We start from the raw sequence: 16,627 nt of genomic DNA on the forward strand, positions 1-16,627 counted from the left end.
GAGTTCTCTGGTTCCTGCCAATGAACTAGACATGTTTAAATCAACTTGCTTCAATGGGATGTTGGCAGAGCACACCAAAGGCCTCTGAGCTCTTCCACTTGGAGCTGATGTACAGCACAGATTCACCTCCCTGCTTCGCCTCTGGGCACCTGGATCCTCTGTAGTTGAGCAGTATGAAGATGGCTTTACTGTTAAAGCTCTTGGGGGTGTGTTTATGGGTTATTATATTTTTGCTTTGTTTTTTTCCTTCTAAGAGTGGGCTGCCATAGCATGTGAGTGTTATGGGGATTGCCTTGCTGCATTGGCTGAATAGGTGTGGGCTGTCATAGGGGTGTCATGTGCACCTTCCTGCTCACGTTGCAGGGGCAGCCCTATGTTGGGGGGGGGGGTTGCCCTTCCAACTCCCACCCCCGCCACCCCTGTCCAAACTAGAACAGGCCATCCAAACACACACACCTAATGCCGTCTGGCAGGGAGGGTGCTGCTTAGAGCAAGAAGCTGTGTGTGTGTGTGTGTTATTAGGTGTCTGCAGTTCTAATAAAGGAAAGCATTGCGTCCCTCACTGCCTCATCAGATGGCTTTGCTCTGCTTTGTCTGCCTGTCTGATTTCTGTCTGTGTGTCTGTCGGTCTTGCAGTGGAGCTGGATGGCTCGTAGGCTGTGGATCGTCTGGAGAAGAGCACTTTCGGGAAGAACCTCACCTGTGCTTTTGGACTGTCTCTATGTAATGAGTGTGTTTAAGACTGAACCTTTAGGAGACTGAGAAATTTTACATGTTTTTGTGTTTTTTGGCTTGGTGTGAAGTGGGTATACATAAGGCAGCGTGTGTGAGTGTGTGTGTGTTTGTGTGTGTGTGGTGTGGTGTTGCTGTTGGAAATGCTGGTGTGTCCAGCAAGGTTATTTTTGGATCAGTGACAGCGTGTCAATGGCTGCAGATGCATCGCAAAGGAAGGCTCTGAGATACCAACAGACCCTGGTAGGTCTTTCCCAATCTTCCTTTACCTGCCTGTATGCTGTTCTAGCTGTCTCTTCGAAAAGTCTTCCCTCACTTCTTTTGTTCTGCCATTATACATGCTTCTCTCTCATCTTTCCATCAGTTCACCTGTCACTTCCTTTCTTCATACCTTTTTAACTATTCCTCATTATTTATTTGCTTTTTTTTCAGTCTAGCCTTCATTACTTCTCTCCCACAGCTACCTCCAGGCCATCTTTTTTGCCTGCTCCATCTTTTCTTCCTATCATGCTTCTCTGCTCCATCATACAAAGTCCTCCTCATGCCCTCTTACTAAATCAATATTCTTCATCTCAGCTCTCTTCCTGCCCCCCCCCCCCTTCCCACTCCCACTCCCACTCAAACTCTGTCTTTTCTTCTTAAACAAGATTTCTGTAACTTATTGTCAACTTTATTTCTGCAGCTCACATACACATCAACAGTCTGCACAATTTCACGCCACCCACGCCTCAAACCGCTGAGTGAAGGCGATAAACGGAAAGGCATCCCTGTAAAAAAAGAGATTTTATTTTTTTAATTTGTAAATCATCAAGCTCTCACGGTATATCTCTTAAATCTTTTTTTTAAATTTTGCATTGAATAGATTATTTTTCCTCTTTGCGACTCCTTTGCATCTTTTCTCTGATGCCTTGTAAAGTCATTGCTGTTTACATGTGTTGGTGGATATAAATACCTATATACAGGAAACCTGAGCAGACAGGTTAGATGTGTGTGGTGAGATGAAGTCATGTCACTATATCCTCCAGTTCATCTGTTTAAATGCTCATCCAGAATGATAGTCATTCCTCCCAGGAGCATCTCGACACGTCTGGTGACATTTAGCCACTATTGACTCATTTTTTTTTAGCATTTTTATCCAAGCACATCTCTGCTGTGGTCATAGATTACTAACAGCTTCAGAATGCTGTTTTCTGCAGAGCTGATTGTGAATTCTAAGATGAGACGATGAGCAGTTGAGGCTGGAGCAGCTGGGCTGTGTATGTTCGTGAAACTGATCAAATGTGGAGGAGCATCAGCAGTTTGTCAGTCCTTTTTTCTGCTCCTCTTCCTCTTCTCCTTTGAGAAGATGGATGATTGCCCAGAGCAAATCCCTAATCCATGGTCCTCCTTGAGCCCCTTGGGGGCCCACAGGTCAGATATAAGTAAGAAAATCAATTTAACCGCACTGTTTACAAGCCTAATGTCTCTGCGAAGTCACACATGTCTCAGGTGTGAAAGCTGCATTTGTGTGAGAGGAAATTAGAGCCTTGAAGGATCTGAGGAGTTTATGTGCAGAGCTGTTAATAGATCGCCCTAATATAATTTGTTTATTGATCAGTAGCAGGACATAACTGTGTATACTCTTCTGGGGGTGGTTTGGCTGGCTCACAGATTCACACCAGTGCCCTGAGTTGATGATAAATGTCTGTTTTTTAATGCTCGCAGTAAGTGTTGAGGTTACACCTGAGATTTGATTTATATGGTTAGATTACATATTACGTGTTATTTTGACCGCATTTAGAATGGGACTTTTAAAACAGCACTCAAGGGTCATTCTTTGCTTTAAAGGATTGCATAATGAATGAAACTGTATTAATTAGACAGATGTATAGAAATACATACACTGCTGAAAAAAACAAACAAGAGAACACTTGAACAAGTATAACTTTGAATTAAATTTTTGGTAGGATTTTGAAGTCATGAGTCATTTTTTTTCATTTGTTCACAACAAATTACAAAATGTACATGAATATAAATTTTAGTGGCTCCATAGTGTAGGGGTTTACACATTTGCCTAATAAAAGAAAGATCCTTGGTTTAACTCTGGGAGGGGACACAAACTCCTTGGGAGCTGTGTCAGGAGGGGCATCTGGTGTTTAAATAAATAAATCTGCCAAATCAGACATGCGAAGCTACCTGCTGTGGTGATCTCTTGTGACCGGCTGAAAAATAGCTTATTATGTTGTAAAGGTTTTCATCTTGAATAATTCCTTCATAAACATCTAATGCCTGATTTAAGTGTTCCCTTAATTTAAAAAACATTTTTCAAGCGTTGAGGTTTTTTAAGTGACATCACCCATTACTCAGGAAAAATGTGTATTCCTCGACCAGTTGGTAGTAGTTCCTGGAGGTTGCTGGCGCTTGCAGGATGAAATCAGTTGCAAAGAAGGTACTGCACCAAAAACCTTCTTGTGATTGCTTTGGTTGCTAGCAGATTGCCACAGTTGCCTGTAGTTTTTCCTGTTTTGATAGTATTTGCTAACTACTAGCCCAGTGGTAGTAAAACTTAAAAAAGTGCGATGCAAACTGGAAATGGCTAAGGTTCACCTTCAATGTAAAACTTGTGCCTCAGCGCTGCAGCCGACATGGTTCAAAAGGTGCAACTTCTACTTTGAAGGTGAACGGTCTCCATTTCCAGTTTGTGTTTCACTTTTAACACTTTAGCTCAGATGGGAGCTGAAGTCCATCACTTCCATTCAAAATACAGCTACAACAATATGCTAGCAATCAGCTAGTCAGGGAATATACATTTTTCATACATTTTTCCCTAGCAACAGGTGGTTCCCAGGGTCTTACAGACCAATCTGTAGGCCTGTGTGAAAAGGGTCTTATTCAAAGAATAAGTGAACCTACATTGTCTAAAACTGAACTAATAAACTAACAAACAACAAATGGCCTTATACTGCAACAATTTACCAAAATTCAATAAAGCAGACATAATAGTAACCAACCATAAATGGAGAGCCATGCTCACACAATGATCACAAAAAGTCACTACATAAAGTTACTGCCATCATCTGGCTAGCAACATTCACAAGTGATCCATCAGAAGTGACCAACATCTCCATAACTCTAAAGGTCACAGCGCAAAACTGACCTAATTAAGCATTCATAAACACTGATCCATGTAAACAGCGAGCATGGCTAGACAAAGCTTTAGCACTATAACTCAATTAAAGGTCTACATGCACTGAGCACAAGACTGAGTAATGAAAGATTTCAAAATACCCTCTAAAACTTGTTATCATTGATGTATCTCTTCAAGCAAGTCAACCTAACATAAAACAACAAAACTAACTACACCAACCTAGTCTTCAGTGGAGTTCCAGGCTCAAGGCAGCTTTGAACGTCAAACTCATGAGCAGGCAGCAGACCAAAGATGTAGTTCAACTCTGAAGCATAACCCTCTGCAAAAAGAGTCCAGCATATCTCGGATGAACCCCCATTTATGTTGCAACCCAGTGCTAACGTTGCAAAATAACATGGAGACTGACACCACAGTTTTTAGGAATAAAATCTACTTTACAGCTGCTCCTTTATTCACACGGGGTTGCTGCGGCAGGTACTTTAGCATATTTGATTTGGTGGATTTTTATGCTGGATGCCTTTCCTAACACAAACTCAAAAGGATTTGTGTCCCCTTCTGGGATCAAAGCAGGGATCTTTCACTTGCAAGGTGAATGTGTAAACCACAATACTATGGGTTTCATGTTAAGTCACTTAATAATCTCAGCTAAAAAAGACACCAGAACACCATTTCTTTCCAAAGTCGGGAAAGAAATGGTGTCTATCCTCCAAGCTGACCTCAGGCGTGTCTTTATCCACACTTCATCAGGTCTAGTCAATCAGCAATTAAGCCCAGGCAGCACCTAAAGACTCTTGCACTGCCACTGCAAGAAGGGTGGGAATGTGTAGGGGTGTAGCAATACCAATACAACAATAAAGAAAAGTACAGCTGTAAAGTCAAGTTGATAAAAGTTTTGAGTTGAATTGTTCCTTTTCAAGTTTATCTGGCTTTCTGTTACTGCACAGCTTACAAAAGAAAATAATTGTAATTGGAAGGGTATCAGTTACAGACTAGCGCTTATGCATGTGGCAAACAGGTGCAACATTAATTACATTTACTCATGTCTAACTTCTAAAACATTGCTTCAGTAAAGAGGTAAAACCTATCAGTGTTTTCTTGAAACAAAAAAAAAATGATTTTTAAGTCCCTGGACTTTTCTTGCTTAAGTTACACCCTTTGAACATAACTCAAAGATCTGCTTCACCTGTAAAGATTAATGCTCACCGGGCTTGCAAAGTTGTGTTTATTAATTTAAAATCACACAACTGTTATTGACCTTTCACCTTCACAAAGAGGAAGCTCCCTCTGTGGATTCGTGTGACACTGACAGATGCTTTCCAGCATTGTGGCGGGAGCAGATAACTGCTTGTGCGTGCACACACACACACACACACTCTGTATGTTTCTGCCTGCTTTTTACATCTGGTTGTGTGTCACAGTTGATGTGATGATGTGGTTAAAAGTGAGGTTGTGTGCAGAGACGAGCCTCGATCTATGAGAATGTCAACAGCGGTGAAATAGATCCCATAAGTCTCAGATGTTGCAGGCTACTAAAAGGGATAACATTCACCTGCCAAATGTCCCGCAGCCTGGAATGACTGCGATGTAGATGATTAAGCCATTAAATTTCATACGATATTGCAGACACATTTTTTCAATTACAGAGGTAGTCCTAACGTAATAATTAAACAGTTGGATGTTACTTCCATAGCATCAAGGTGAAATGTCACATTGTTAAATAGTGTCAATAGCTTGTTATTGTTTTTTGTAAAGGTTAAAGCCTTCCATCTGTCTGTTCAACAAGCCTCTTGGGAGAGATGGCCCAAAAGAGAGGCAAACAGCGTGAGAGAGAGAGAGAGAGAGAGGGAGAACTGGGGAGAAGTGTGTCAGTGAACATTGGGTCACACTGCTGCTAAATTTATCGTCGAGTAAGGTTTCACCTCAAGGGTGGGGGGGTTGGATGGACACGGACAAGGGTTGGTGAACGAGAAAGTTTGAGGGTGAAGAGTAAGGGAGAAAGGTGAAAGGCTTCCAAAGAGTCCAGATGGAGGTGAGACAGCTTGGAAAAGAAAAAGAGAAAAAAATTATGTGTCCCTCCAAAAGGCAGGAAAACCAGATTTCTTTATGGATGTATAAAACTGGAAAGGCATATAAAAACACTTACAGTGGAACTAAGAATAAACCTTTGCTTTGTGTTGCTTATGAAGAATGTGGACAAAATCACAAGAAACAGAGGAACTTTATTAGTGATGACGGCTCAAAATGGACCCCTGGTATTTTGGTGCTTAAATGCTTTCTGTCCAATAAATAACTAAAGTGCAATTCTTAAAGTCAAACTAAAATTTAAAAAAAATTTTTTTTATTAATACACTGCTCAAAAAAATCAAGGGAACACTCAAATAACACATCCTAGATCTGAATGAATGAAATATTCTCATTGAATACTTTGTTCTGTACAAAGTTGAATGTGCTGACAACAAAATCACACAAAAATCATCAATGGAAATCAAATTTATTAACCAATGGAGGCCTGGATTTGGAGTCACACACAAAATTAAAGTGGAAAAACACACTACATGCTGATCCAACTTTGATGTAATGTCCTTAAAACAAGTCAAAATGAGGCTCAGCATTGTGTGTGGCCTTGATGTGCCTGTATGACCTCCCTACAACGCCTGGGCATGCTCCTGATGAGGTGGCGGATGTTCTCCTGAGGGATCTCCTCCCAGACCTGGACTAAAGCATCCGCCAACTCCTGGACAGTCTGTGGTGCAACGTGACGTTGGTGGATGGAGTGAGACATGATGTCCCAGATGTGCGCAATCGGATTCAGGTCTGGGGAACAGGCGGGCCAGTCCATAGCTTCAATGCCTTCATCTTGCAGGAACTGCTGACACACTCCAGCCACATGAGGTCTAGCATTGTCCTGCATTAGGAGGAACCCAGGGCCAATCGCACCAGCATATGGTCTCACAAGGGGTCTGAGGATCTCATCTCGGTACCTAATGGCAGTCATGCTTCCTCTGGCGAGCACATGGAGGGCTGGGCGGCCCTCCAAAGAAATGCTACCCCACACCATTACTGACCCACTGCCAAACTGGTCATGCTGAAGGATGCTGCAGGCAGCAGATCGCTCTCCACGGCGTCTCCAGACTCTGTCACGTCTGTCATATGTGCTCAGTGAGAACCTGCTTTCATCTGTGAAGAGCACAGGGTGCCAGTGGTGAATTTGCCAATCCTGGTGTTCTCTGGCAAATGCCAAGCGTCCTGCACGGTGTTGGGCTGTGAGCACAACCCCCATCTGTGGATGTCAGGTCCTCATACCATCCTCATGGAGTCAGTTTCTAGCCGTTTGTGCAGACACATGAACATTTGTGGCCTGCTGGAGGTCATTTTGCAGGGCTCTGGCAGTGCTCCTCCTGTTCCTCCTTGCACAAAGGCAGAGGTAGCGGTACTGCTCCTGGGTTGTTGCCCTCCTACGGCCTCCTCCACGTCTCCTGGTGTACTGGCCTGTCTCCTGGTAGCGCCTCCAGCCTCTGGACACTACGCTGACAGACACAGCAAACCTTCTTGCCACAGCTTGCATTGATGTGCCATCCTGGATGAGCTGCACTACCTGAGCCACTTGTGTGGGTTGTAGAGTCTGTCTCATGTTACCACGAGTGTGAAAGCACCACCAACATTCAAAAGTGACCAAAACATCAGCCAGAAAGCATAGGTACTGAGAAGTGCTCTGTGGTCCCCACCGGCAGAACCACTCCTTTATTGAGTGTGTCTTGCTAATTGCCAATAATTTCCACCTGTTGTCTATTCCGTTTACACAACAGCATGTGAAATTGATTAAAATAAGAATAAAAATAAGTGTTGCTTTCTAAGTGGACAGTTTGATTTCACAGAAGTTTGATTTACTTGGAGTTATATTGTGTTGTTTAAGTGTTCCCTTTATTTTTTTGAGGAGTGTATATTCTTTTTTTTTAAGGGGACCTATTGTGCTTTTTTCTGACTTCCTGTTTTTAATTTTGGACTCAGGGCAGCTTTCTATGATTCAGTCACAATAATCCTTGATTGTCTCTGTCAGACCTTGGTGTAGCCCCAGTGTTCAACCACTGTCCGAAGCCCCCCTCCCTTTAAACCATCTTACATCATTACAGAGGGTTTGAACAGCAGCTAGGTGGGGCTTCTATACTCACATATGACCTGTGTGCCTAAAATTTTAGGGATATCCATTCCAATTCCTAGCCAAGAGTATAAAAAGATTTTGAAACCAAGCCTTTTAGAGTATGTTGAACTCTGACCTTTGGCTCAAAGTGATTACTTGCAGGTATGTTGACTTCATTATATGAAACCTCAAATACAAGCATCAGATATTGTAACTGAAAATAAGAAAAAACATTACAGGTCCTCTTTAAAAAAAAAAATCACAAATGCAGATATGTTGGATTGCAGAGAAGATGGCTAGAGGATCATCCAGATGGTCACTGGCAAACTTCAAACGGCCCTGGACATTTGTTGGCGTGAGCAAGGGGACGTTGAATACCCTGCAGGATTTTAATCCATTCAGAATAGTGTTTTACTAATGGTCATCTTTGAGACTGTGGTCCCAGCTCTCTTCAGGTCATTGACCAGGTCCCCCCATGTAGTTCTGGGCTGATTCCTGACCTTTCTCAGAATCATCCTTACCCCACGAGGTGAGATCCTGCATGGAGCCCCAGACCGAGGAAGACTGACAGTCATCTTGTGTTTCTTCCATTTTCTAGCAACAGTTGTTGCCTTCTCACCAAGCTGCTTGCCTATTGTCCTGTAGTCCATCCCAGTCTTTTGCCCCTGGTGTCTTTAGACAGCTCTTTGGTCTTGGGCATGGTGGAGAGGTTGGAGTGTGATTGATTGAGTGTGTGGACAGGTGTCTTTTACACAGGTAATGAGTTCAAACAGGTGCAATTAATACAGGTAATTAGTGCAGAATAGGAGGGTCTCTTAAAGAAAAACTAACAGGTCTGTGAGAGCCAGAATTCTTGCTGGTTGGTAAGTGATCAAATACTTATTTCATGCAATAAAAATGCAAACTGATTATTTAAAAATCAAACAATGTGATTTTCTGGATTTTTTTTTTTTTTTAGATTCTGTTTCACAGTTGAAGTGTACCCATGATAAAAACTACATACCTCTTCGTTCTTTGTTGGTGGGAACTTGCAAATTTAGCGGTGTATGAAATACTTATTTTCCCCACTGTACATGGCGTTTTGAACCAAAAATCTCAAATTTGGACTCAACAAAACAAAGGACAGATTTCCACTGGTCTGATGTTCATTCCTTCTGTTCCTTGGCCCAAGCCATTCTCTTCCCCTTGTTCTTCCTTAGAAGTGGCTTCTTTGCAACAATTCAGTCATAAGGTCCAGATTCACGCAATCTTCTCTGAACAGTTGATGTTGAGATGTGGGTGCTACTTGAACTGTGTGAAGCATTTATGTAGGCTCTTATCTGGGGTGTTGTTAACTTGTGGTTTCTGAAGCTGGTAACTGATGAACTTATCCTGTGCGACAGAGGAAACTTTTGGTCTATCCTGGGGCGGTCCTGTTGAGAGCCAGTTTCATCATGATATTTGATGGTCTTTGCACTTGAGGATACTTTCAAAGTTCTTGAAATTTTTTGCATGGACTGACCTTCATTTCTTAAACTAATGATTGACTGTTCTTTACTTAGTTGAGTAGTTCATGCCGTAATATGGATTAGAACATTACACAAATAGGTCTATTCACTGCATACCAACACTACCGCTTCACAACACAACTGATGGTCTCAAACACATTCAGAGGGCAAGAAATTCAAGAAATTAACTCTTGACAAGGCACAGCTGTTAACTGAAAGCCAATCCAGGTGACTGCATCGTAAAGCTGTCATCTAAGCAAGAGGTGCTTACTTTGAAGAATCTAAAATATAAAACATATTCTGGTTTGTTTAACACTAAATAATTCCATATGTATTTCTTCATAGTCTTGGTGAAAGTGAGAAGGTGTGTCCAAACTTTCGACTGGTAGTATATATATATGTTTTTTTTATAGCCTGTAAATCAGGTTATACCTGTTTAACTGAAATGGTTTAAAATGTGCTATAGAAATAATCTTTGACTTGACTTGACTTGACTGGGCATGAAATGAAAGTTGCTGAAATATTCCTTACAAATACAGGCAAAATAACTGCAGTATTTAAAATGCGAGACCAGCTGTAATTGCTGGTGGTTATGGGGTTTCCCACACCAACACACCCCAAGTTAAATGCAACCCTACAGCCCACCAAAGTGATAAGATAAGATAATGTTTATTTGTCACATGCACAGTTATACACAGTACAATGCACAGTGAAATGTATTTTGTACCTGCAGCCATATATACACACACATATAAATAAGAAGAATAAAAATAAGTAATTCGCATTATACACACTATACATGGAATTATAGAATATTATAATAATTTACATTGTACAATAATAGTCCATAAAGTGACTGAAGCTTGTTGTTTTTGCCAGATCTCAATAACATTATAAACTGCTTCCTGCTGGGATAGTAAATCATTGGTTCCCCAAAATAGAAGCCTGACTGATATCCACGGCTTATCACTGATATACTGGCATCAGAGTTCATATCTGTGTGATATGCACTGCACCTGTATAAAAATGCTAATACATCTCCTGAAGGAAAAAGAAAAACATAGCTTGGGATAGTCTCTGAACACATTGTTTATGATGCTGTCAGATATCCAATGGAGTCGAGCAGAGTCTTCACAGTAAGCTATTATCTCATTTGTGAAATGCATTGCTGGAGTAAACGTAAAGAAAATCGACCCAGAATAACAATTTCAGAGTTTCTTAAGTCCCTAAAATCGTCATCGACCTCAAAAATCCAAAATCAGCTCTCTTCCCCAGAGGACCCACAAACCACATGAAAACTCTAGCATCCCAGTTGGAAAACAGAAGCTGATATCACCAACCTATTAGTGTTTTATAGGCTGTATGTTAATTTGCGCTTCCACAGTCATCTTTCACAATAAGGTTTATTGTGTGTAAAATGTCCTGTCTCACATCATGTCTTTGTGTAACCTAAACCATTAATCACTGTGCCAAAAAAGGTTATTTGTCTGTTTTTGGACACAAAAACAGACAAACAAAAACATGATACTGCATTTTGCCAGAGCTCAGTCAGGCTTTTGTAAAGCATGCCATGCATGCTGAAGGCACTTAAAGTACAGTTCAGCATTATCCATATTAATATGGTTGTGGTCACCTCTCAGTCAGCAGGTATTATTTTCATGCCTTGAGCTTGCATCCTGCCTGCTGGGTATCATTTATGATCCTGCTGCTGGAATCTGCTGGATTGGCTGGCTGACTGGGAATCTACCCCACTGAATTAAGAGCTGCTGACAATTTATTGTCATGCTTCAAGTGTCTGTATTAACCTCTGCTGCTTTCCCCCTCTTGTACGTGTGTGCATGTGTGTGTGCGTGCAGCACTAACCTAAGAGTCACTACAGTCTTTCACTGTGTGGGAGCAGGTAGCAGGTACAGCCCATGCCCCTTACATTGGCAAAGACAGGCAAGGACAAATGTAAGACACAGATATTGAGAGAGGGAATTACTGTATGTTGGACACAAGCAAGAAAGCGAGCAGGAGGAAGAGCTGAAAAATGAGGGAGCGCATCAACACTTTTCAGACAGGTCTGAATATCGATCAGTTTCTGGTAAGGCTTACTGTTTTCTCCCTAAAGACTGAACTTCTTTTACAAGATGAGAGGCATGTATGCAAAAAAAAAAATGTACTTTTTAAATTTCATGTTGTGCCTGTAGTTATTGACCATAAACCAGGTTTAGATTGGGCTAAGGGGCCTCACTGGTTTGTTTCCTGAATTTCTTGGTGGTAAACACGAAGTGTGGTCTTGCATGTAAGGGAGTTTGTTTTTCTCTTTTGGCCGCCTCGATTTGCCTTAATTAGAAAGTGACAGCTTGAACAGTGTTTGGATGAGGCATGGAATTGTTTTTGTGCTGGTTAATTAGTGTATGCATATGGAGACACATTCTCGTGGAAGTGTGTGTGCTGGCTGGGATTCGTCTGTGTGTTTGTGTTTGTGTGTAAAGGTGGTAATCTGCTGATCTGTCCATCAGTAAGCAGGTCAGATTTTATCTGTGACCTTGTGCAGCAGGACAGGGCTATATTGTTGTAAGGCCTCACTACACACACACACACACACACACACACACACACACACACACACACGCACACAAATGTGCATTTAACACGCAAATACAAACTTTGTGTGCCAAAAACCCTGCACAAACACACATGGATATTTATAAATATGGAGTGCTCCCTCACAAGGGACACAGAAATATGCTTGTATTTTTTAATTAACTCTCAATGTCACACTGCCCTTCAACCTCTGCACCTATCAGCAGCTCTCACTGTGACTCAATCTCACTCTCTTTCTCTTCACAAACCTGTTATTTTCTTTACACTTGAAGTTGGCTCCTACCTCTTCAGTTTCTTTTATTTTACAAAATGTATTATTTTCAGCTCATAAAGAACAGATCCATGAACAAATTAAAGCTTCCTGACTGCTCATCGGTGTAATTTAAATACAAGCTTTTAAACCCAGCATTTTTTTATTTTCTTCATCCCGTGAGACTTGCAGTAAGAACAATAGTAGCAGCTCGAGTTCTTATAAGAAGATTCATCAGAACCATTCAGTAACACCTGGATACTTCTGTGTGTCCGTGGAGATTAAAGAGAGTCACATGAGGAGAACTAAATGGGAATCTTGTGGAGAGTTTGTTCTTTTACTCGGAGTGGAAAGGTCATTCCACATTTGGGAGCCAAATAATGGAAATAAAAATGTGCAGAACTGTGTGAAAGTTGGACAAACCATAGTTAATGATGATGTTGTGTAATGTCAAGGCAAGTCTGCACATTTTGTTGCTCTCCCTAAGTGTCCTTCTACCCTAGAGACTGCCCAGTTATTGAGTGACCATGTTTTCCATTTTCATGGGATCCCTCTAGACATCGTCTCCAACCGAGGCCCACAGTTCACATCACCCCGTGTGTGGAAAGAGTTTAGTTCCAGCCATAGTGCCCAGGTCTGCCTGTGCTGTGGCTTCCATCTCCAGACTAATGGACAAGCAGAGTGAAACAGGAGCTGGAGGCAGCTCTCCGGTGCACAGTCTCCTTAAACCAATCCCCTGGAGCTCGCAACATACCTGGATAGAGTACACCAATGACTCTGATTCATCCTTTGCTACTGGTCTCTCTCCATTCCAACTATCAACCTATCAGGTTCCTTGTAGAAGGTGAGCTCTCTGTTCCTTCCATGCAGTATCATCTTTGCTGATGTTGCTGGATCTGGAAGGCCACCTGTGCTACTCTGTTGAGAATCAGAGAACAAAGTAAACATCTTGCTGATTGCCACCAAACTCCAGCATCAAGTTATATTCCAGGTCTGAAAGTCTGGTTGTCAACAAGAAAATTCCATTGAAATGGAATCTAAAAATCTCATAATTACATTGTTCCATTTGAGATAGAGGCTCTGATTTAGAATCACCACTTAATCTAACCCCATTAACTGCATGTCTTTGGACTGTGGGAGGAAACTGGAGAGAACCCTCACAAACACGTGGAGAACATGCAAAGTCCACACAGAAAGGTCCCAGTGGTGGATTTGAACCTTCTTGTGCGGAGTCAGCAGTGTTAACCGTGTTGCCGTGCCCTATAACATAAAGACTGTTAACGTCTTTCACGTGTCGCTTTTGAAAGCATCTCATTCCAATCCTTTGTGTGATGCTGGCTCATTCAGCCTGTTTGTTTGCATGCTTGGGCTCAGTGTCATTTCCTCACCTCTTTATTCTACTCTGCGCAGCGACCTGGGATTAAATCTGAGTGAGTTACCAAGAGAGTAGTTTCCCCATGCAGAGACTAATTTGTGGATCTGTCGGTGTTGGAGCACTGGACCTACTAATAGAAATTCCTTTTGCTGTCATTATTGCTTGAAACCTAACCATAAATTAGTGGTGACTTTGATATTCCAAGTCTGGGCCAGCGGCTACAGTCGAGCTGAAAAGATGACAGAGCACACTTTTCAGACAGGTCCGCATGTCGATCACTTTCGGGTAAGGCTCACTATTTTCTCCGTAAATATCGATCTGCTTTTGCAAGTGTGTGCGTGTGTGTGTGTGTGTGTGCGCGCATGCATGGGTGGGTGGGTGTGGACAAGGGGGTAATCTGCTGTACATCAGTGAGCTGTCAGATTCTATCAGTAACTTTGTGCTGCAGTACAGGACTGTATTGTTGTAAGGGCTCGCTATACACACACACACACACACACACACACACACACACACATAATTAAAACACATAAATGTACATAGCACACAAAACACAAACTTTCATTGGCATAATTTGAACATGAGGTTTTATTCTTAACAAACTCAAGGGAGTGACGTTTTACACCCTTCGATTTTTTTTGTTTTTTGCCCCGTGAGACCTGCAGTAAGAACGATTCACTTCCCCTTTCCTTTCCTTCCTTTCCCTCCCCTTCATTTCAATTCAGTTTTATTTATATAGAACTAAATCACAACAGCAATTTCCTCAAGGTGCTTTACATTTTGTAAATGTAAGGTAAATGTCCCTTTTAATAGGAATAAAGCTCGGGCAGAACCAGGCTCGGGGAGAGGCAACCATCTGCCGTGACCGGGACGAAAGACATGCTGTGGAAGAGAGTCAAAGATTAATAAATTAAAAACTAATGATTTAATGCAGAGTAGCGATTTATAAACACACAGTGAAAAAAGATGAGTGAAGACGAAACACTCAGTGCTTCATGGGAGGCCCCCAGCAGTCTAGGCTTATTGAACCTCGTGGAGAGTATATTAGTGTGGGAAGAGGAGTTGGGGGGGGGGGGGGGGGGGTGTCTATGTGTTCTTGACTCAGAGTGGGAAGGTCATTCCACATTTGGGAGCCAAACAGTAGCAACAAAAAAATGTGCAGGAGTGTGTGAAAGCTGGACAAACCACGGTTAATGATGATGATGTGTATTGAACAGGCAAGGTTGTGCGGCACAGTAAACATAAGGTTGAGCAATTAAAACAACTAAGCCTCCTAACATTAATTAAAGCTTCCAGTATTGTGCTGTCAGTCCTCATTGTTGAGATTCTTGCCATTTATTTGTCTTTTAGTCTCTTTTTCCTTTTTTTTCATTTTGCTAGTCCCATGACTTTTCTGATTATGCAGGTAGTTACATCTCAATTTGTCACAGTAATATTGGAACCCTGAGGAGACATCTTCAAGAATTCTTGTCTATCAATTGTCCAGAAGCCCCCAAATATGACATTTATTTTGACTGGAACACCTAAAAAAAGGTAGTGACCGACATCTTGTCGTGCTTGTTGAATTGATTTTTGTTTTTCCACAAATAGTGAATTGTTTTAGCACCATGCATTTCACATGAACAGCAATAAATCTAATATAGCATGCAAATGATAATGGTGATCTTGAATACTAGCAGACATAAACAATATAAAAGAAGATGAGCTTTATTTAAGCTGATATGAGTCCAAAATCAAAGCAAAACTGAAAGGTGAAAAATTCCAGAAGGAATTAGGGATGGGACACTTAGAAAGAGACGTTACAGAAAGAAACTCACAGGACCTCAGGCAAAGACAAGAAGGAAACAGTACTATTTATACACTGAGACTAATTGGCAACAAGAACCAACATGTGAGCATGTCAAAATACGGCTGTGTAGCAGGAAGGAAACAACCCCTACGCAGGACTTGGGAGATAGGGACTGAGCTCAAATACTGCTTTACAAAACACGCTAAATAAACACAGGGCTGGACTTACATAGAGTGGGAAACTAGGAGGAAAATTCAGACGCAGAGCACACAACATGAAGAGGAGCCGACAACGATAACATGACAAAAAACTGAGGAGGACTCAGATAATGTATACACAGAAGAGGTAATCAGGGAAATGAGACACACCAGAGAGCACAGCTGAATTTAATCACAGAAGAGGAGGCAAGGGAAGTAAAACTGAATACAAGACACAAGAGACAGGAAACTATCAAAATAAAGCAGGAAGTAAGCACAGAGACCAGGACTAAGACTTACAAACTTGACACAACAAAACAGGGAAACCAGACAACCACGCAGGACATGACAAACACAGAGATGCAGAGATGACATGGAGAACATGGGGCACCAGGGAACAAATACAAATAAACCATGATGAGCTAGCACTCACATTCAGCAACAACTAATGCTCAAAATGACTGGAATGAGAATGAAATCTAAACTAGAGTCAAAAACTCAACCTAACAACAATAATAATTACTGGTTAAAAAAAAAAAAAGTTAGTGCCCCAAAGCAGCAGTAAAACCAAAAAGAAAATACTAAATAATAAACACAAATTCAAAAACACAAAAGCAAATCAGCACCCTGGTACTAAAACCAGTGTGACAAAATTTATCCTTTAGTGGTACAAAATGATATGTCCAGTGTGTGTATAAAATATGGGAAACAGAAAACGTTCACAAGAAAACAAGTACACAAAATACACTATAAAGATGAAGAGGTGGAATGACAAAGATCTGAAATACATTATGTTAGATCTTCACTTATTTATATGCACAAAACACATGCTACCACAGACGGTGCAGCCGCAGCACTATATAGATAATATAAAAGAGTCTAGATGGACATTAGTGAATTAATAAGATTATTAAGAACAGCAATTTAACAAAAAGAAAGG

At 41.4% G+C, this 16,627-nt stretch overlaps 1 protein-coding gene across 1 annotated transcript in view; it reads left to right on the plus strand.

Moving 5' to 3' along the window:
• The first annotated feature begins 878 nt into the window (after window positions 1-878).
• Window positions 879-16,627, plus strand: part of clcn1b (chloride channel, voltage-sensitive 1b) — a 56,359-nt gene continuing 40,610 nt past the window's right edge. Inside the window, exon 1 of the mRNA XM_030750156.1 lies at window positions 879-975. Coding sequence (XP_030606016.1) covers window positions 925-975 — 51 coding nt within the window. The 5' untranslated portion in view covers window positions 879-924. The remainder of the gene's footprint in view (window positions 976-16,627) is intronic.

The sequence above is a fragment of the Archocentrus centrarchus genome, chromosome 16, assembly GCF_007364275.1.
Source record: "Archocentrus centrarchus isolate MPI-CPG fArcCen1 chromosome 16, fArcCen1, whole genome shotgun sequence".
Classification (NCBI taxonomy): domain Eukaryota; kingdom Metazoa; phylum Chordata; class Actinopteri; order Cichliformes; family Cichlidae; genus Archocentrus; species Archocentrus centrarchus.